This window comes from Argentina anserina, chromosome 1 (assembly GCF_933775445.1).
Source record: "Argentina anserina chromosome 1, drPotAnse1.1, whole genome shotgun sequence".
Classification (NCBI taxonomy): domain Eukaryota; kingdom Viridiplantae; phylum Streptophyta; class Magnoliopsida; order Rosales; family Rosaceae; genus Argentina; species Argentina anserina.
This window is the reverse complement of record NC_065872.1, coordinates 2,381,430-2,400,053: the sequence shown is the minus strand read 5'-3', so window position 1 is coordinate 2,400,053 and position 18,624 is coordinate 2,381,430. Positions and strand designations below refer to the sequence as shown.

General features: G+C 38.1%; 5 protein-coding genes across 8 annotated transcripts; all 5 read right to left on the bottom strand.

Annotated features, from left to right (window-relative positions):
* Positions 1-2,182: 2,182 nt before the first annotated feature.
* Positions 2,183-4,265, bottom strand: LOC126786567 (glucan endo-1,3-beta-glucosidase 8). Its single transcript, XM_050512420.1, has 2 exons — positions 3,835-4,265; positions 2,183-3,299 (listed from the first exon to the last, which is right to left on the bottom strand). Exons 1-2 carry the CDS (start codon positions 4,185-4,187, stop codon positions 2,183-2,185), a joined length of 1,470 nt encoding a protein of 489 aa, XP_050368377.1. The 5' UTR covers positions 4,188-4,265.
* Positions 4,266-5,570: 1,305 nt separating this feature from the next.
* On the bottom strand, positions 5,571-8,968 carry LOC126787608 (tRNA (guanine(37)-N1)-methyltransferase 2). 4 transcript variants are annotated; one of them, XM_050513471.1, is made up of 12 exons: positions 8,847-8,968; positions 8,548-8,650; positions 8,363-8,460; positions 8,163-8,267; positions 8,002-8,062; positions 7,834-7,909; positions 7,195-7,726; positions 6,980-7,120; positions 6,738-6,896; positions 6,439-6,545; positions 6,193-6,267; positions 5,575-6,125 (listed from the first exon to the last, which is right to left on the bottom strand). In XM_050513471.1, exons 2-12 carry the CDS (start codon positions 8,640-8,642, stop codon positions 6,078-6,080), a joined length of 1,497 nt encoding a protein of 498 aa, XP_050369428.1. In that variant the 5' UTR covers positions 8,643-8,650; positions 8,847-8,968; the 3' UTR covers positions 5,575-6,077. The 4 variants fall into 4 exon arrangements, with proteins under 4 accessions (XP_050369446.1, XP_050369428.1, XP_050369436.1 ...); XM_050513479.1 differs by having other exon boundaries at positions 5,583-6,125; positions 7,001-7,120; XM_050513489.1 differs by lacking the exons at positions 8,548-8,650; positions 8,847-8,968 and having other exon boundaries at positions 5,571-6,125; positions 8,363-8,541.
* Positions 8,969-11,537: 2,569 nt separating this feature from the next.
* Positions 11,538-12,154, bottom strand: LOC126793368 (profilin-4-like). The gene is made up of 3 exons (XM_050519870.1): positions 12,011-12,154; positions 11,789-11,929; positions 11,538-11,681 (listed from the first exon to the last, which is right to left on the bottom strand). The coding sequence occupies exons 1-3, from the start codon at positions 12,152-12,154 to the stop codon at positions 11,538-11,540; spliced, it is 429 nt and encodes a 142-aa protein (XP_050375827.1).
* Positions 12,155-13,115: 961 nt separating this feature from the next.
* Positions 13,116-13,661, bottom strand: LOC126787241 (small polypeptide DEVIL 10). Its single transcript, XM_050513159.1, has one exon. It carries the CDS (start codon positions 13,575-13,577, stop codon positions 13,395-13,397), a length of 183 nt encoding a protein of 60 aa, XP_050369116.1. The 5' UTR covers positions 13,578-13,661; the 3' UTR covers positions 13,116-13,394.
* Positions 13,662-14,253: 592 nt separating this feature from the next.
* LOC126787234 (uncharacterized) lies at positions 14,254-18,383 on the bottom strand. The gene is made up of 15 exons (XM_050513152.1): positions 18,258-18,383; positions 18,041-18,118; positions 17,711-17,760; positions 17,566-17,619; positions 17,428-17,480; positions 17,268-17,340; positions 16,998-17,059; positions 16,802-16,870; positions 16,263-16,368; positions 15,816-15,886; positions 15,544-15,644; positions 14,995-15,090; positions 14,803-14,870; positions 14,674-14,719; positions 14,254-14,522 (listed from the first exon to the last, which is right to left on the bottom strand). Exons 1-15 carry the CDS (start codon positions 18,318-18,320, stop codon positions 14,442-14,444), a joined length of 1,071 nt encoding a protein of 356 aa, XP_050369109.1. The 5' UTR covers positions 18,321-18,383; the 3' UTR covers positions 14,254-14,441.
* Between the last annotated feature and the right edge of the window lie 241 nt (positions 18,384-18,624).

The window sequence follows — 18,624 nt, the reverse complement described above, 5'->3', positions numbered from 1 at the left end:
CGATTCAGTCTTCAATGTATAGACACTAAACATAATTCCATCATCAAATTTCCGCCCTCGAATTAACCTGTAGTCATTGGTGAAGTGATCACATCCAAGTCCATATAATTTCCCAGATAAGGGCATCATAGGCTATAAAGCATGGATACGGCAAAATATAGGTATGTCTGTATCGTACCCGTATCTGATACGGGTACGGTCTGGATACGCTATACACGTATCCATGAATGAAAAAAACGTATCCTAACTATGTAGTGTACAGTAAATTCATCGGATACGGTCCGGATATGATTTGGATACTCTTAAGTCAAGTAATCTCCCATTTCAAATTGTTAGGTCACCCCCAAGAATTGTCAAGCAATACATACCACTCTCTCTCTCTCTCTCTCTCTCTCTCTCTCTCTCTCTCTCTCTCTCTCTCTCTCTCTCTCTCTCTCTCTCTCTCTCTCTCTCTCTCTCTCTCTCTCTCTCTCTCTCTCTCTCTCTCTCTCTCTAGGCTTCTGATGTATATGCTTGATCACTAGTCTTCTGATGCATAAAACATCTTTTCTGATTGCATTGTTTGACCAACTAGCTTTTTTCATGCAGGATAAAGATGAGGTGCAACATCACATATCCACCTTGCTCTTTGTTGCATTGACACGTGGCTTCTTAATGCTTTTATTTACAAGATTTTTCAGCTCACGGGCACTCACTCGTAATAAGAAATGTTAAAAAGATATGAATTCGTGATTCTGAAAGATAGAATGTTTTTTTTTGTTTTTTTTTTTGTTTTTGCTATTGCCATCAATATGGATCTGAGTTTGTCAAAGTTGGATTCGTGACTATAATAATTGTTGCATCTAATGATTTTCAGCTTTTACTGGATCAAAGAACTTACAGATTATTCCAACAGCAAATACATATGTTCAGGTATACTTTCTTCTTTCAGTTAACAGTTGTTGATTACTCCATTTATCATAAGATTCTTTGATCTGTTAAAATAAAAAAATCAAAGCCTTTTCTATTTATCTTTTCATTTGGTTACATACTATAAATAAAATTTATGGTAGACTTTACATTGTCTTGTCAACATGTACCATGACCAAGGGGTCATTCTTTTGCTATTTCTTTCACAAAGTATTTTGTTTGAACTTATTAAGTAGTTAATTCATTGACTTATGTAGTTATATTTATTGTAGAATTAATGAGATTTAGGTGTTATAAATTTTTAATTGCTTATTTTTGATCAAATTTTAGAAATTATTATATATATATATATTAAATATTATTTACAAAACGTATCCAAAACGCTACATACTAGAAAAAAAACGTATCCGCGTATCATGTCGTACCCATATCCGTATCCCGTACCCGTACTGTGCATCATAGATCATAGGTAGTTTCTTGGATTCCTTGGTTACAGGGTTGATCAAACTGAAGTCATCACAATGTAACTGGGACAAGAACAAGCCATAGCTGGAGTAATGGACTAAGGGGACCCAACCATATATGTCCACTAGTTGGAAGATGATTGCAAACAAAGTCGAGCTCAGTGCGTTCTGCTACTAAACCACCAATACCATTATGATTCCCATTTGGAAACTGGCCAAGATCCAAAGAAGTCCATGTTTTCCACATTCAGTAGAAGCAAACAAAGGGCGTCGTCTTTGGAAGAATACATCCTTACTGTACTCTGTGATGAAATCAGGACCGGAGATTAGGGACCGCCATGGCTTTGACGCAAGCTTGAACCGGCACAAGGACTTCACCGGTAGTGTCTAAAAATAATGTCATGCATGATCTCCGGTGGAAGATAGTTTTGGGTGCCCGTCAACTGGCCATGGTCTTTCATATTCACCTTTAATGGTCCAGACTCCTTGAAAGCTTCAATATTCTTGTTTGACTGTCTATGAAGAAAGATTTGATAGATCTACAGTGTGAAACGTTATGTAGAGAAAAGCAAGAGAAAAAGGTGGGGTGGTGGTTCCCTTATCCAAGTAGGAGAAGCATTTCTGCTCCTATTCGCCTATTCGTATATAGATCAAAGCTGCCACATTAGAAAACGACTCTAACATGATAAAGCCTGCAAGAAGAATTAATCTACTTTACGTACAAGCCGTAAACTAATCCAAGTGACGTGTTACAATCTGTGCTAGCTAAGCTACATTCCATATATGGGGTTTGATACAAGCTTTATATGCTATAGCAGAATCCAATACAACAAACATCCTCCAATAATTTTTAGCACCAAGTGCAAATGTCCCCTGTTCTGCAACAGTGAAGGAGCATAAGCTATCATCACTGGGAACTGGCAATCCCCTACTGATGGATCTGTTTCGGTCTCCACCGCCAAACCAGAGAAGTCACAGGTCCATATTTTCTGGTCATTAACTTGGTAATACATGTTAAAAGCATAAGAGGCATTCCCTTCTAAGCTAAGGTTATTGCAAGAAGAACCATAACCCAGGGCAGTACAATCTGAAAGGCTACAAGCATAGTCAATGCTTTTCGCCAAACCATCCGTATCTACAACATCTGGATTCAGCACACACCACCTTTTGGACATATAATCCACACCTTCAACTGCTACAAGCCCTTTATTCTGCAGAGAACCCGACAAATCCAATTCGTATTTTGGCTTCCCATCAAACTCGAACAGTCCCCAATGCCTCTCAAAGCAGCCAGGAGCAATGCTTTTAGCATTTTCATCAATAAGGCTGAAAAGATAGATATCAATCATGCCTTTCCTAGCTGGAGTTCCATTCCCACTCAGAGCATGTTTCAGCATTCCCTGGTTAAATCTTTTGGCATTTGGGATATTGGCATTTACAACCCCATCAGTTGGCCAACCCACCTCTCCAACTATGATCTTCATTTCAGGAAACCCAGCTTTGGTTAGAGACCAAACAAGGGTGTCAAAGTTTGCATCAAACACATTGGTGTAGAGCAGGTCACCATCTCTGATAGGCTTGTTTGTTCCATCAAAGAAAGCGAATTCAAAAGGGAAATATGCATTTCCATACAAGCTGAGGAAAGGGTAGATATTGACTGTGAATGGTGCTTCATTGGTGTATAGGTATTGGATTATCTCAATCACATTGTCCTTAAGTTCAGGCAGAAAGTCACCGGTGGATGGAACTGGGTCTGAGTCAGGGGAGAAGTAGATGTCAGCATTGAAAGGCACAGTGACTTTGACCTGTGAACCAAGCCCGAAGTGGTTGAGAGCTTCCTGGATGTTCTTCAGGGCTGGTAATGTAGTCTTTAAATAGGTGCCATTGTATGCCTTAAGAAAGGGCTCATTGCCTACTGCAACATACCTGCAACAACCCCATTTTCATAAACATAGCTACTCCAAGAAATCATTTCAAAATCTTGCTTGTATATGTGAACTGTATCAAGTACTAGTATTAGTTTCATGTATACTACACTAAGCTCAATAGTTGATTGTCTAAACTTAAAGGACTTGGACTACTAATTTCTTCAGGTAAGTCTATGCACTAGAGTCTCATTAATCCCTTCATAGTGCCCTAGACTCAACTCAAGCCAAGTCTCACAAAGAAGGAAAAAGGTGCTACAAAAGACTATTTCAATAGTAAAATCACTCATTTGCACATAATTGGAAAGACCAACAATCACAGTTACAGATGAAACGACACAAAAATATTAAGCAAAACAAGAACTATCAGAATCATAGAGCAACAGCAACAAAACTAACCCATGATTTCACACAATATGAACATAATGCCAAGACACCAAAACAGTACTCAAACATAGAAAAACTGGGTTTTCCTTATCAGACTCATAGTGACCAAAAAATGGGTTAAAATAAATAAAGAAAATGTGAGACTGAACTTGATATTGACTCCACCATCATAGCAATAACTGGTGACATTGGCATCAACCCAAGAAATAGCAGCCACAATGTCTATACTCATCTCCTGCAACATGAAATTGGGTATAGCCAACATGACCTCAATTTGAGTCCCAACAAGAGCATCCAAAATTTTATGATCAGCTTCGAAAAGCTTGAGCTTAGTAATCCCATTATCCTGAAGCATTTGAACCACTTTCCCAGGTGGGAGCTGGTGCGTTGCCATAGTCCCCCAGTTGACTCCAAAGCTCGAACCTTTATGGGCCATGAAACCAAGAACCAGCAGCATTGTGACCAAGAAAGACTTGGCCTTTGGGACTTTGTCATGCGCCATTCTTGTTTTGGTTAATGAATCTCCAAAAGGGTCTCTGAGAATCTAATTCTTTTGTTGAATGAAGCAGAATCAAGAAAGATTTTGAGGGCTCCAATGGTTCAGGGGAAGCAGAGAGAGAGAGAGAGAGAGAAAGAGAGGGAAAGGGAAGTCTTTAGGGTCTTGGTTTTGTATTTATAAGGGTAAAAAGAGTGAACTAGTAAATGAGAAAGCTTGAGAGAAAAGTAGAAAAGAAATGTAAGATTCGTTGCTTAATTCGGTTAATCAGTTATGCCAGCCAGCCAGCCAGCCCATGCTAATTGTTTCCCCTAACTGATTAGTGGTACTATATTATCTTATCACTAGAGTAATTATGAGTTTAGATTTGCCAAAAATGGATGCCCATTGAGTTATCCTTGCCAAATAGATGAGGGAAGAAAGTGGTAAGGCCCTTTTGCTCAAGCTAAGGTCGATGCTGGTTGAGAGAGTTTTTTTGCTATCGTGTTTAATTAGAGGCTAATTTGTTTGTCATCGTCATATCTAATGCAACCTTTCTTCTATTTAATATGATGAAACCATTGAGTTCTCTACTTGATGACATTGTCAAGAGGACGTTTGCGAGGATTTCTCTTGTTGCGCAAGAAAGCAAAGAGACTCGAGAGGAAAAACTATTGACTCTTTTTTGTTAGATTACTCGATGAGAATCCTTCAATGCATTAACTTTCCAGCCAAAATCTACGTGTTAATTTTTGAAGCAATTTGCAGGCTCTTCTTTTATGTATATAGCTTTCGAAAAGATTTAACTTTCTCGACACAAAAGGCTAGCAACAAGTGTATCCCAAAAAAAAAAAAAAAAGAGAGGCAACAAGAGCTTATAGTGCATTCCAACAAGGGCATTAGGGACAAAGGCCGAAAATATCAAAGCCCAAATAGGCAATGTCCAGAAATACAACCCGAGCAAACTTAAAAGCTCTCTCTCCACTAGTTCAGTTGGGGTCTCTCTATATCCTACTTCTTTCTTGAGTAAGGAAAACATCCTCTGCTTCTCTTTATTCTTTAGGTAACTCTCATTTTGAGGGTCATGCATAGGATTTTGGGGCCTGCGGGCACCTCAATGGAGAATGACAGGCACACATTGCGGGAGAAGATCGATTAAAGTTGGTCAAGACAGTTCGTTTGACAGTGGGAAGCATAAACAGATTTGCAGTGATAGGTACTCCAGTGGCAATAATAACACAAAAGGCGAAAGATTTGCCTGTGAAATCAGATATTGCCGCCTCCTACAGCTTGAGGGCAATGTGAGTTCGAAACACATGGACAATGCTTCTTCTAACTGCTTCATGATGCTAAAATCTCAAATCATTTTTGCCTCATTGCTTTGGGTTCCCTTTGGTACTTGAAGGACAGTGAAAATGGTACTAAATCTTTACCATCAGTCAAAAGATAAGTCAAACTGACAGTCACTGTCGAAAGATAAGTCCAACTGTGAGATACTGAGTTTTCACAGATGATACTTGTATCAATAAGTTGCAGGACCAGCATCAAATCTTTGCTAACATGCTTTTGACCAAAGTGCCAAACCACCACAATACCGGTGTAAGCAAAGTAAGCATTACAATCATGATATATTGAAATATAATCACTTGTTACATTTTGTACAAGCTCAGTCCTTAACTACATATCTTCTGTCTGTGATTGTCACGAATCTTGGACTTTAAGTTGTTTGGTCACCTGCTGCAGGGTATTTTGGCTTCCTTGTCAGTTGGACAGATTTCTCTATCAGCAAGTGAACAAAGCAAAACCAGCTTCAGTTTGTGTATTTTCTCCATTACTGAGATCCAAAATGAAGGAGAAGCAAGCCATCTGAAAAAACAACAATGTCTGCTGATGCTTATCCGTGCTCTGCAGGACGCCTTAATTAAGGCATGCTTCTGGCAGCCTAAAGCTTAAGCAAAACATTGCCTGAAGAAGGAAAAGATTAGATAGTGGTAGCGTTATGAAGCAGATAAATTTCAAACTGTAATATTACCTTGTTTGGAGCAACATCCCTCACCCTATGAAATATTGGATCTTTTATTTTGGCCTTCAAAGCAGCCTCAGCCTCCTGCATATGGAAAGCAGTTTATGTTAGTCAACAACAGGCCCAACTAATCATCGGGAAAATAAGAATATGATCAACTCCACTCAGCCAAATTACACAGGCACAAGTGTGTGTTACCAGTAGAGAAGGAAAAAGGAAATAAAGGAAAAAAGGTAAGATATGTACAGAACTTACTGATATTATATATTCTTGCGTTTCACTTGCTCGGATGAAACAATAGCAGTGAATGAAAGGAAGAGTGCCCCTCCAATATTTTCTCTGGATCACTCCCCTGAAGGCATCTGAATATGATGAATAAACAATAAAAGCAATTAGAACCTAAAAATCTCTCACCAAGTAAAACACCTTTAAATATTTCTTTACATGTTTCTATATCATTCTTGCAAATTGATGAGGCAATTAAAACATTACCAAAAGGAATAAACAATTAAATGATTTTTAAAGGAAAGCAATAGTCCATGACGCATCTGTACCTAGAAATTCAAGAGCAGAAGCCGGAAGATTCATTATCACACGATCAACATGCTCCCAAGTTTTAACATTGATTGTCTCTGAGCCCCTTAGTCTCTTATTCTTGCTTCCTTTGCTCCTACCAGTGACAAGAATGTTTGTGCCATTAACACTTACATTTTCTGCAAAGGGAATGAAAAGATGTTTAATCATAAAGTACAGCCCAGTAAGCAGTAATCCATGATCTTAAACACTGTTCATGCACCTGTTGTGATGCCCTTGATACCTGATTGATAAACATCTGCAGGTCTTTTAACTGGAGGTACTGAAGCATCTGCATGCCTAAGAGAACCTTGTAGACTGTCCCCGTTAGAAGTAACACTATCTGGTACCTCTTTTGCCTCAGCTGCGAGCAATTGAAAACAGAGATGAAGTTGCATACTAACATCAATGGACACAATAAGTTCACACACATCTTACCAGTTAGTATTCCATTGCTTGATTCTGATTCTGATTCCTGGCTACTCTGATTGGTACATTTCTCGCAAGTTTTTAGCATGGAAGCATCAGAATTCAATTCTTTCCAACATTCAGGCACTGCCATCAATTGAGAAACAAATTCTCTAGCATCAAGATTGTATGTGTGAACATGGTCACCAACCTTGTTAATCTCTGCATTGATCTTCAGATAACGAACGCTATCCGGATTTAAGTCATTTGCATACACGATACATCCTTTCTGCGCGGCAGGAATAGCAAACGGGCCAATACCAGCAAACATATCACATATGATTTCCCCAGCTCGAAACTGGGAAACCAACCTTATATGTTCATGTTCCAATCTTGAATTCCAATAGACCAAGCTGTAATCAAGCTTGAAAGTCGCTCCATATTGTTTCACTTCTGTAAGCATATCCTTTTCTCCTGCTAAAACTTCAAACTTCGGCACACGAAACTCATTTGAAATTGATCCAACTTTATTGACAATTGTCTTGATTCTTGGATAATTCTTCTGCGTATACAAAAAGAATATCCAAACACATAAGTACAGAAATATATGGTGCAGAAATTAGAAGCAAATCTACAGCTATATCGAGACCAGAGGTAAATGATACATACATCATAAAGAACTTTGGCAATCACATCCTTGTAGGGAGTCAACTCATCGTGTATATTCAGATGGGCAATGTGACCTGCATAAGAATGAAGCAGTGTCAGTCCAACATCACGTAATCTATTCAGCATGATTATTGGTTGATCATAGAATCATGAGTTGAGTACTTAACTATTGTTTCAAAAGATGAAGGAACCTCCACTCCAGGGGGCAGAATCTGCTTCAATATATGGTCTGAAATCATAGCCAATAACAAAAGTTGAAACTTTTCACAGAAACACAAAGTTAAAATTAACATGCAACTCAGCTATTGTCAATGACAAATTTTCATTACCTGCACCCCAGTACGAGTACCCTAGTGTCAACGAATACGGTACTACTTCAATCTTGCATAGATCCTTCAGTTCATTGAGAGCTTTTTCCGGAATAATAGCTAGGTCTACCACACATTATATAAAACTCCAATTAGTGATAACTAAATAGTCCCATAGTCCACATTAACCAAATGCAACACAAAGTTTCAAACTTTCTTACCGGAATCTTGGACCTTCTCTGATAATATCATGTAACGATTCCTTTCACTAGTTGGGTCCTCTGTAATTGGCTTAATGCGTGGTTTATCAAGCAAATATCTACAAAACCAACAAAGATCAAAACTTTAGTACACAAATCAAAGCATTGCAGCTATACAAATGGAGCTGAGACTGTTTGAGAAGGACCCATTTAGTATCCGAGTGGCAACTTTGCAGAGCTCACGAGGAATCCGAAGCGCCCACAACTTCAACTGCACGTCAAATTTACTCTCGTCCAGCATTTTCAAGCCTAAGGTAAATAAAGTTAAAATTCATTTAAAGAAAAGTCAGAAGCTTTGGAACCAATAAAAAAAGGCTGGATTCATAGTTCAAATTTCCAGTGAGGAATTTCGTCGAACACCATAAGGGCACAATTATCACCACATTTTTAGAAGAATTTCAATTTGGGAAAGAGAGAAAGTTTCGAGCTTTAGATTAGTACTCACCCTGTTCAATGTGACGAGAGGTGGAGCGGCGGTGGGGTTTATGGGATTTGAGAAGAGCTGGAGTCTTCTTTCCGATGGGTACCGAGTGATGAAGAAAAAGGAAGAGAGAGAATCGAATTAGGGTTTTAGCAGTTGAGCGGGGACAAGCAAAACGACGTCGTTATACGTCCCATTTATTAATGAACCTTCAAGGTTTGATGATAATGCTGCTAGATTATGCAAGCCCTGGGAGACCCCACCTTTGGGTGAAGGGAGCTTTGTCTTCCCATTGTAAATAGGATAACTGTTTTTCTCTACAAACATTTGCCAATGGAGACATATGTAATTGAAGAAAATGAGAGTTATTATAGATTGAAATGTGTGTGAGTAGAGATTTCAAAATGTTGTTTCAAAAATTGATCTTCTCCGAGGACAACCAACCAAGCCATACGTACAACTTGTGTGAGCATCACCTAATGAATTGACCATTACATAGCAGACTTGCAGCCATATATATAGGCATGCAACCATTTTATAATTACTATTATCATTATTATTAAAATGGTACAATGATAATAGTAATTATAAATGGTACAATGATAATGTTAAATTAACTTATACATTCCACGTTTCAGATCGTAAAGGCAGCAGAGATTCTATTTCGGTACTATTGCGAAGGGTTTTTTTTTTTATACATACTATTACGAAGGGGTTAATCCATCTTCTTGTGTATGTTTTCTCCTGTTGCATGATCTTCAGTAATAACTGAAGCAAGACTCTCTACATAGACACCAACACTACCTATACGACCAGCTTTGCCATTAGTGTTGATTGATAGAGTCCAAAATTTGTCATCATCGAAATTGTACATAACGAAAGATGACTCGTCAAACACCATAAGATCATAACGACCCTCTCCAAAATCCAGAATGTGATAACGTGTGGTATGGAATGGAGACTCTCATTTTAGTCCACGATCTCACTCCGTCTTCCTTCATGATCCAAAACTCGTTATATGTTTCTGCGTTGGTTAAGTGTGATGAGAATGTTATAGATAGCAAATCTCTAAAAACCCCAAGTTGAATTGATGCAATATTAGTAGGAGCACTACAACCAGTAAATGACGGTAGTGGAATTTTTCTAAACTTCTCTTCTGCTAAAACGTAACATATGATACGCAAGTCCACTGCACCTGTGAGTGTCCACAATAACCAATGAACACCTCCATTCATCACAATCCCATCACGACCATCAGGATTGTAGGGAACTAGCTTCATAGTCGGTCGCCAAGTATTAGTTTTCAATGTATAGATATTTAGGATTGTAAGTAGGTTTGAGCCGCTTGTGTCCGACTCGTGCTCGGCTCGTTTTTAACCCGTTCGGCTCGAGCTCGTAAAGTTAAATGAGCTAAGTTTGAGCTCAATATTAAGCTCGACCTTGAAAATGAACCAAACTTGAACAATAAGTATTCGGCTCGTTCGACTTGTTTAGCTCGCGAGCTAGTTTGAGATTGTTAAAAGCTCGACTCGTTTATTAATTAAGCTTGACTTATTAATTTTTATAATATATAGAGCATAATTTTTATATAAGAAATAATATTTAAAATATAATATTAGTTCGAAATAGCTGAAAGACTTATTTCTAGATTAATTAGTCAAATATTTTAAGTTCAATAACAAGTTTGATTTGTTATTTTTAGTTTATTACAAATAAAACATAAGCATAGAGCTAGTATGGCATGCCACTGAGCATAAGCATTACTCTCTAGGCGGATCTACAAGTCACTATGTGGCTCAACCATGATATTCATAGCGTATCTCGTCATACAAGCTTTCCAATGATAGTCGGAACTCACCAAGATACCACCGGGAAGTCATATTTCCAGCCTCATCAAGATAGCTCCATAGTAAGCCTAGAGAGGCACTTGTCCCACATTGAAGAATATATAAATGAGAGGGGTTCCCTCACCTATAAAATAGATCCCTCATCCCACTTAGATGGGGATCACGACATGTATAACTTAAGGCTATTTGCCTATACTAGTAGATTCAAGTGGACGTAGCCTACCCCAAGAGAGGGAGGTGAACCACTATACTTCTCGTGTCAAACTAACACTCACTAATAGCTAACTGTGTGATCAACCACTCATCTGGTAATAACTACGTTAACAAATATATAGAGCATAATTTTTATATAAGAAATAATATTTAAAATATAATATTAGTTCAAAATAGCTGAAATACTTATTTCTAGATTAATTAGTCAAATATTTTAAATTCAATAACAAGTTTGATTTGTTATTTTTAGTTTATTACAAATAAAAGAAATTTTGTGTGATGCTATGACATTAAATTTTAAATTTTATTTTTAATTTCTAAATATTAAAATTATCATATATATCAAGGCGGCTCAATTTGAGTTCGACCTCATCTAATAAAATGAGCCGGCCCGAGCCAGTTCGAACTTTTTCAAGCCGAGCCAAACTTGAACATGAAGCACGAAAATCAAATTTTGGTCTGACTTGAGCTCGATCGAATGAAAACAAGCCAACTATAAACAATCTATTATTCGGCTCGGCTCGGCTCATTTACACCCCTAAACATATTGTCTCAAATTATAATGTTTAACATAACAACTACTTTATTATTAGAATCCATAAAGATTAGCTGCTAGCTAATCCCACATTATTGATTGAAAACTGTAAATGACCCCTTAAGCATTGTTGATGACATGGTTTCCCAGGTATGCAATAATCTGGCTGCTTTCATCTGGCTTTTCTTCAAACACCCAACAAGAAGGGGGACACCCATTCTGAATATGGCAATTCCAGTGTTGGATATTCCACACATATATCAACTATTTCAGAAATAGAAATTCATACTAGTAAAGTAGTAATAGTAGTAATGATAATTATAAGAAGTTATACAAAAACAAAATTATAAGAAGAAGGGTTTGAGTCTCACCGCATCTATAGTTGCTCTAATCATATTAGGTCCTAGATGCTGTATATTCATATACATTGTCCCCCCAAATGATAGTCCATTAACAAGGGATCCAGGGTGATCAAATTCCTCAATGACGGAATTGTAGTCATTATTTTGAACCTAAACACAACCATACTAAATTACTTATTCGAAAAACATAAAATGAGGAAAATTATATGAATTTTAGGAGAAATATTTTACTGTTGGGAAAGTTGCACTTTGAGACCATGTAAAACTGCCTGGTCCAATTACTGCTCCAGCAGTGTGGTGGCTTCCTGGCCTGAGCAGATGTTCATGCACATACACCCTCCATGTAGTATCTTGTTGAGCAGCTGGAGCTTCCATTGTAACTTTGTTTCAACACTCGGGATATATTGTGACTTTGTTTCAACTTTCAACACTTGGGATGTTTCTTTCACTACAACATTTGCATATGGAGAATTGTTGATATATCTAATATTGAAAGAAAAAAATGAGTCTGACAAATTGAAATGTGTGAGTAGAGATTTCACCATGAATGCATGGTACTTCAGTTGAATGTTATTTCGATGATCTTGTCCGAAGACAACCAACCAAGTCATAGCATTTTGCTGATTAGTCATACATCCTATGTGAGCATCACTAGGAAGTAGGGAATGATAGACAAATTTTCATGTTGAATCAAGGCAACCTTTTTAGCCAAATCGATCACATGATTCGGAAAACAAACAATGTATTTTGATACGAACTGTACAAGTTATTAGGTCCTTCTCTCCGGAGAAGCAAAGAGGAGGAGGGGTGCCCTCTTGGATAAGGTATACTTGCCTTGAAGTCCAAAGTCCTAAACCAACAGGCCATTTGGGACAGATAACCAATAAACTTTGCATTCTTATATAAATCACATTTACAAATAAAAGTGATTAAGCTATCATGCAACTAGTATAAATTTGGGAAAAATTCGCCACAAGTCCATCAACTCGTGTGCACCGCTCAAGTTTGATACTCAGACTCACAAACACATCAATGTGATCCTCATAAAGTTGGGGACTGGCCTTTGCATATTTCCCAGCAAGTATCAAAATAGCTATCCGGCCTTGTGTGAACTCAATAGCAGTTTCTAGTAATTTACGAAATGTGAAAAGAATCTATTATATTCTTGTATGAGGATCTTATTACTTTCCGAGATATATTGTGTTTGATATCTATATAGCTGCTCAACCAATCTATCTGATATTGACTTGATGCTACCAAACTACACTACAAATTTCGGATCAAGACAGAAGAAAGTAGAGCAATCAACCAACACGAGTAGTAGTCTTTGATCATCACTGTGTATCAATCTTCTCCTTTTGACTATTTGAATATGTACATGGATTCATTTCAAGGGATTTGCCAAGGAAAAGAGGCAAACTGAAGTCACACAATTACAAATTAGACTCGTACTATTTAGATTTGTCTTGGCATATCATTCTCTCCTAACTAGATGCAAAACAAGCCCCTTCTGCCTACGCGCAAGTTCTTGGCTTTGACCCAGAACTAAATCTCCATCACCATCTCTAATCTCGATCGCAAAATCTGATTCCTGAACCGGAGCTTTTCACAATATCTAATCCGATATGGAGTGGTCGTGCCAGCAGAGGAGCATCGAAACGCAGCGTCCGAGGATGTAGAACCTGGTTTTCTGGTGCTTTGCCATCATCACACATCGCTTTCGGAACCCGATTTTCCGGTTGCTTTTGCGGCGGCTCTGGTGAGACTGTGCTTGAACCAAGTAAGAAACTGACGACATAGTTGCAGCCGGCAAAGATTGGGAAAACAGAAGCTAAAAGGATTTGATAGTCTGGTGCTGAAGAAACACAAACTCCAAAGGTTGTGGTTTTTATACACATTTATAGGCTCATCCTCTTGGACATTTGATGTCACACCATTGGTATCTCCTCACTCCAACTTTACATTCCTATCCCTCACCCACCCATGCCTTAGAGGGACACTATGCAAATGCGAAGGGCATTCAGGCCATTGTGCAACAGAACAATATTCAGGTCAAAAGGATGTGGGAGAAGAAGACTAAGCAGAAAGCGAATAGAAGCCGTGTGAAATGCCCGACATAAACAATTGGGACCAAAAGGGTCCCCAAATGGCCTTTTACATCTCCTACAACTCACCACGCATTACGACTATCCATCGTGGCATAATTTGTCCTTGTTTAACACCACGTTTTCTTATTGGCCTTTAGAGGCTTCTAGAGGCAGAAAATAGGTAGGCGACTGCGGCTAGGTAGATAAGAGGGAAAGAGGGGCTCAAATGGTTTATGTTTTGGACAGTGACATTCAGGTCGGCCAGCGCAGCATTAGATTTATCGGATTCCGACGTTTACATTAGCAAGTGTTTCTGGCCGACTTGGTTTATATTATATGTTAGGTTCTTGGACTAAATAACAATAGCATACAACTATAGCTGGACTGTACTGAATTATAGACATTATTATAAACACAAGCCTGAGAGTTCTCACTGAGCAAGATATTGAAAGTAGAACTAGCAATCCCAACAGAAACTAATAATGCAACTGTACACGGTCATGATGAATCCTTACTTGGTTTACTAAGTATTGTGGACTTGTGGTAAGCATTCTTCGGCGGATTTTGCAGAGAGATTAGGTCTTGAGGTGGTAATATTTGTCGAGGAGCTTCTCTGTGTACTCTCCAAATGTAAGAGAACCATTTGGTGGTATCATCTGTAAAGAGAAGATTTAACATAATGACAATTAAAAACAGAGGATCTTCTCAAAAAAAAAAAAACTGAGGATTACTAAGTGGGTACATTTGTCTCTGTACTACAAACTGCACAATGGATTGGTTTGAAAGCTTAGCTAAAAAAGATATTACCTCTTTATGAATATGAACTTCGTCAGGAAAATTTAGCTTCTCATCCCTAAAACAATTGAGTTATGTTTAGCTATCATTACCCACGCTGGAGTATTAAGGTATCTCATGTGTGACAGTGAGTGTACATACCAGTCAGGTTGCATAAAGAAAGCGAATGTTGAACGGTCAAGACCAGAAGCTTCCTCTCCCTTGGGTGCCTGATAGACAACCAGTGAATCAAAACAATCACATTTATTGGGTATCCAAACACAGCGAGAGAAGTGCAAATGAGAGAATGAGAGAAGGGGAACAGATGACAACAATGTAGATCAGATATGGTACCCGGACACAATGAGGTGTTGCACAAAGGTAACCTCTGGACATAATTTCTGTGGTTTCACCAATTTGATATGCTACTTCATCTTCTCCAAAGACAACCTGATACATAAAGCAAACCATGTTGATAATATCAAAGGCCATATCCTTGATCATAGTACTACAACTTATGTACGTATTGTGTAACTTAACCATGTTGCATTATTTTTGGGAAACAGTTTCAACAGAAGCTAGAAGTTTAAGGTTTTAGTTAAATCAAAGCAACCCTTTCGGCCAGGTCACATAATCTAAATTTTTTTTACAGTAAGTTAGTCTTTCTTTCCAAACATATTAAAGAGGGAGGTGGGGTGATTCCACCTTAGTTTCATTATTTGACATGATCAACTGAACTAATAAGCTAAAGTGGAGCAAATGAAATCGCTGATGACATGCACAATATCCAGGCTCTAACACAACCACGGAATGCTAAAAGTTCAATACAGGGAAATAATGAAGAAAAATCATTATTATCGACCTTTGTCGTGAGCAATTGTTTGAGAACATAAGAAAACATACTTTGACAATCTGATCAGTTCTTGTCCTAATATAAAGGCCAGCACCACTATCAGGGCATGGTATTTCAACAGCATCTCTCGTGAATATGGCACAGGTCAAGCCTACATATTAAATTAAAGTAGTCATAATGAAACCCTAACTAGTATAAGTACGTTCTACCAAAACTACAGATATTGTCGAAGGGTTGTGAGATATTGCCTTGCATAAATAACATTTACAAGCAATAAGCTCTTACATGGATAAATTACTATAAGCTGAGTTATAACTATCACCTGTCAATGAACCATGGTCTGTATGCCATCCACACCAAGAAGACATGTTTTCGTTATCTTCAGTAGAAATGCTGCAAGCCATAATTCAATTGTTCATTAATAATTACCTCTGGAAATGGAAGCCAAAAAGCTGCATATCACTCAGAATCTCATAGCATAACTATGTGCAGTGCATTCTTCTAGACCTTGGTATGTAAACCACTACATTCATGCTTAGTTTTCTGATTTTAGTAATAATCTTAATTCTTTCTCATGAAAATAGATATTCAATCTCCTTCATACTCATGCACAATTTTATGATTTTCTACTTTTTAGAAGCATGGCCAATTTCCTTATTTTATTTCAATATAAATAAACAATTGATCAAATGCAGTCATGCAGACGAACTTGAGCCTTACAACTACCAAACTGATCAGCCATGGCATGTAAACACACAAATGTGCTAACCTCTCTTTTGTGGGAAAATAGTAAAGCAGGCGCCCTTTATGACATCGAGAACGAAAAATTACTTGTTCAAGGCTTTCATCCTCATGCAATTTGATTGCTTTTGATACTGTTCAACCACTCATCAGTATTAAATAGTTACCATAATCGAACAGCTACATAACAAAGAAGAACATTTGAAGCCAAAGAAGCTGGAGCAACAATCTAACAGGAAGAAAGATCATTTAACTGGGTTAGGCTGTAGAAAAGTTCAGTGTTCCTTAGTTCTAAGTCATAAACTCTACATGGGAGGCAATAAATTAGGGTCTTCATGTAAAACATTCAGAAAATCTTGATTCACATCAGTAAGAATCCTTTCCCAAGATCATAGGTTGTATTATCTCAATTTCTCATCACCCTGACATATGCTCATCAAATGTTGCTTTCTATCTTGTCTGGGCATAATGAAGAGAAAAAAAGTTGGCTGTCGATTATACAATGGGACCTAAAAACAATACGATGCTGCTCGACTGTAGTAGAGACTGAAATATACGAAACTTTACCATATCTATCACAGTGAAATGCCACCATAAGCCCAACGTCAAGGATCAACTTTCCCAGAGCTTTGAAGGCTACAAAACAGTTTAACATGAATGAACACATTACATTAATCAAGAAAGACAAATTATCATAAGCCACTATATGACCCATATGGTGGTCAACTGATGTTTCACTAAAAGAAAAGATAAAACTACATACCCACTTCAAGTTCTGGCAACTCATGTTTAGGCCATATGTTTGATCCACAATATGAAGGGTACCTACATGAAACATGGGGAAAAAAATTAGCAGGATTACGGTAGCATGTTCTATCTCCTGAAAAAGAAATTTTACATCAAGTTTTAAAACTGCTCAACAGTTTGCAGCATACTAATGCCCAACATGACAATCTTATAGAATCATATACTATGATACCTCACAAATCCATGAGCATTCACTTTGTGAGACATGGTTCTTAGAGCATTTTACCTCTGAATTAGAGCCTCATCTGTTGTTGGTTTATCCAATATGGGATTTGCATAGAAAGAGCCTTTCAACATATCTGTAAAACCAAAACACAAGCTGCATATCAGTAACTTGTCCAAGTAACTGTTCCAAGAGTTCCCAAAATCTGAGCTGAAAATTCTACCTGGCTTTCCAGATTCCAACTTCTCCTTTCCATGACTCCACCCAAAATTATACCTTGCAAATGGATGTGGTTAGTTATTACTCAAGTCATACATATATCTGACAAAAACTTAAGAGGTGAGGCTCTAATATGCATTACCTACTATGCGGATCTTCGAGTTCCTTCTTCACCTCTTCAGGAAGATTGGCCAACCTGCTCAAACACAAGACCCCATAAGAAACTTCCTAATACATAAGAGAGGATTAAAGTTGATATCAAACTTCTGCCGGGAGGTCACATGCACCTAGGTGACAGGCGTAGAAGATTTCGGCGCAATGATGAGAATCCTGGAACCTAGACAAACACAATTCACACAAAAACAAAAAGCAATTACAATAATAGTAATGAGTCAAAAACTGATCCAACACAACATTTCTAAATCCCATGCCTTTCCATTCAACGTGTACCTACACATTTCTCTCCTCGCAAATTCAATAATGTTTGCAATTAACATAATGATAGTGACTAAAACCGAACAATTACCAACTATCCGAAACAGCAACACATGAAGCAAAATACAAAAAAAGAAAAGAAAAGGAGAGAGTTGAAATGCGTGACGCAACCGAAGACTTACATCAGTGACGGAGAGAATCCCTAACCCGCTGGGCCCAAATCCTTGTTCTATCTTACTCGATAAGTCCGTCTCTTTATCCTGTCAACATGATCGAAAGCCACAAAATCAAATTCCAGATTGAACTAAAAACCTAAACAAGAAATTGAAGGAAAGGAATTGGTGCGTCAATTCAAAGTCAACTCAACAAGCACTGAGAGAGAGAGAGAGAGAGAATTACTCGGAGCTCCGAGTAGGATATGGTGACCGGCGTGAGAGTGGGGACGGTGGAGGTCGGCGGCATGCCTCGGCGAGAAATTTGGCGGGAAAGACGGCGAGAAATTTGGCGGTGACTGAGAGAGAGGGGGAAGGATGAGAGAGAGAGAGAGAGAGAGAGAGAGAGAGAGAGAGAGAGAGAGAGAAGTGTGGGAAGGTTTTTTGGTTGTCAATTTCAAATTTTTCAGGGTGGTGAATAAAGAAAGAAAAGAGATGCCTCGATTTTTATTTTTTTTTGATGGAGGGAATTTACCCTAATATTAATTTATTTATGCCCTACCCTCCAAATTGGGGAATAAGGTGCCTTTGGTCTGTACTTTATATGCGACAAG

Excerpts from the sequence above, each read along its gene's own strand:
- LOC126793368 (XM_050519870.1), bottom strand. The coding sequence starts at position 12,154 with ATGGAAGCTCCAGCTGCTCAACAAGATACTACATGGAGGGTGTATGTG. Across the intron at positions 11,930-12,010 it reads AAAGTGCAACTTTCCCAACA|GTTCAAAATAATGACTACAA; the intron begins GTAAAATATTTC and ends GGTTGTGTTTAG. Across the intron at positions 11,682-11,788 it reads TTAGAGCAACTATAGATGCG|TTGATATATGTGTGGAATAT; the intron begins GTGAGACTCAAA and ends TTTCTGAAATAG.
- LOC126787608 (XM_050513471.1), bottom strand. The coding sequence starts at position 8,642 with ATGCTGGACGAGAGTAAATTTGACGTGCAGTTGAAGTTGTGGGCGCTT. Across the intron at positions 8,461-8,547 it reads GCCACTCGGATACTAAATGG|ATATTTGCTTGATAAACCAC; the intron begins GTCCTTCTCAAA and ends TTGGTTTTGTAG. Across the intron at positions 8,268-8,362 it reads AGAGAAGGTCCAAGATTCCG|ACCTAGCTATTATTCCGGAA; the intron begins GTAAGAAAGTTT and ends AATGTGTGGTAG.
- LOC126787241 (XM_050513159.1), bottom strand. The coding sequence starts at position 13,577 with ATGTCGTCAGTTTCTTACTTGGTTCAAGCACAGTCTCACCAGAGCCGC.
- LOC126786567 (XM_050512420.1), bottom strand. The coding sequence starts at position 4,187 with ATGGCGCATGACAAAGTCCCAAAGGCCAAGTCTTTCTTGGTCACAATG. Across the intron at positions 3,300-3,834 it reads GATGGTGGAGTCAATATCAA|GTATGTTGCAGTAGGCAATG; the intron begins GTTCAGTCTCAC and ends GGGTTGTTGCAG.
- LOC126787234 (XM_050513152.1), bottom strand. The coding sequence starts at position 18,320 with ATGCCGCCGACCTCCACCGTCCCCACTCTCACGCCGGTCACCATATCC. Across the intron at positions 18,119-18,257 it reads TATCCTACTCGGAGCTCCGA|GATAAAGAGACGGACTTATC; the intron begins GTAATTCTCTCT and ends TCATGTTGACAG. Across the intron at positions 15,887-16,262 it reads TATTTTCCCACAAAAGAGAG|CATTTCTACTGAAGATAACG; the intron begins GTTAGCACATTT and ends TATGGCTTGCAG.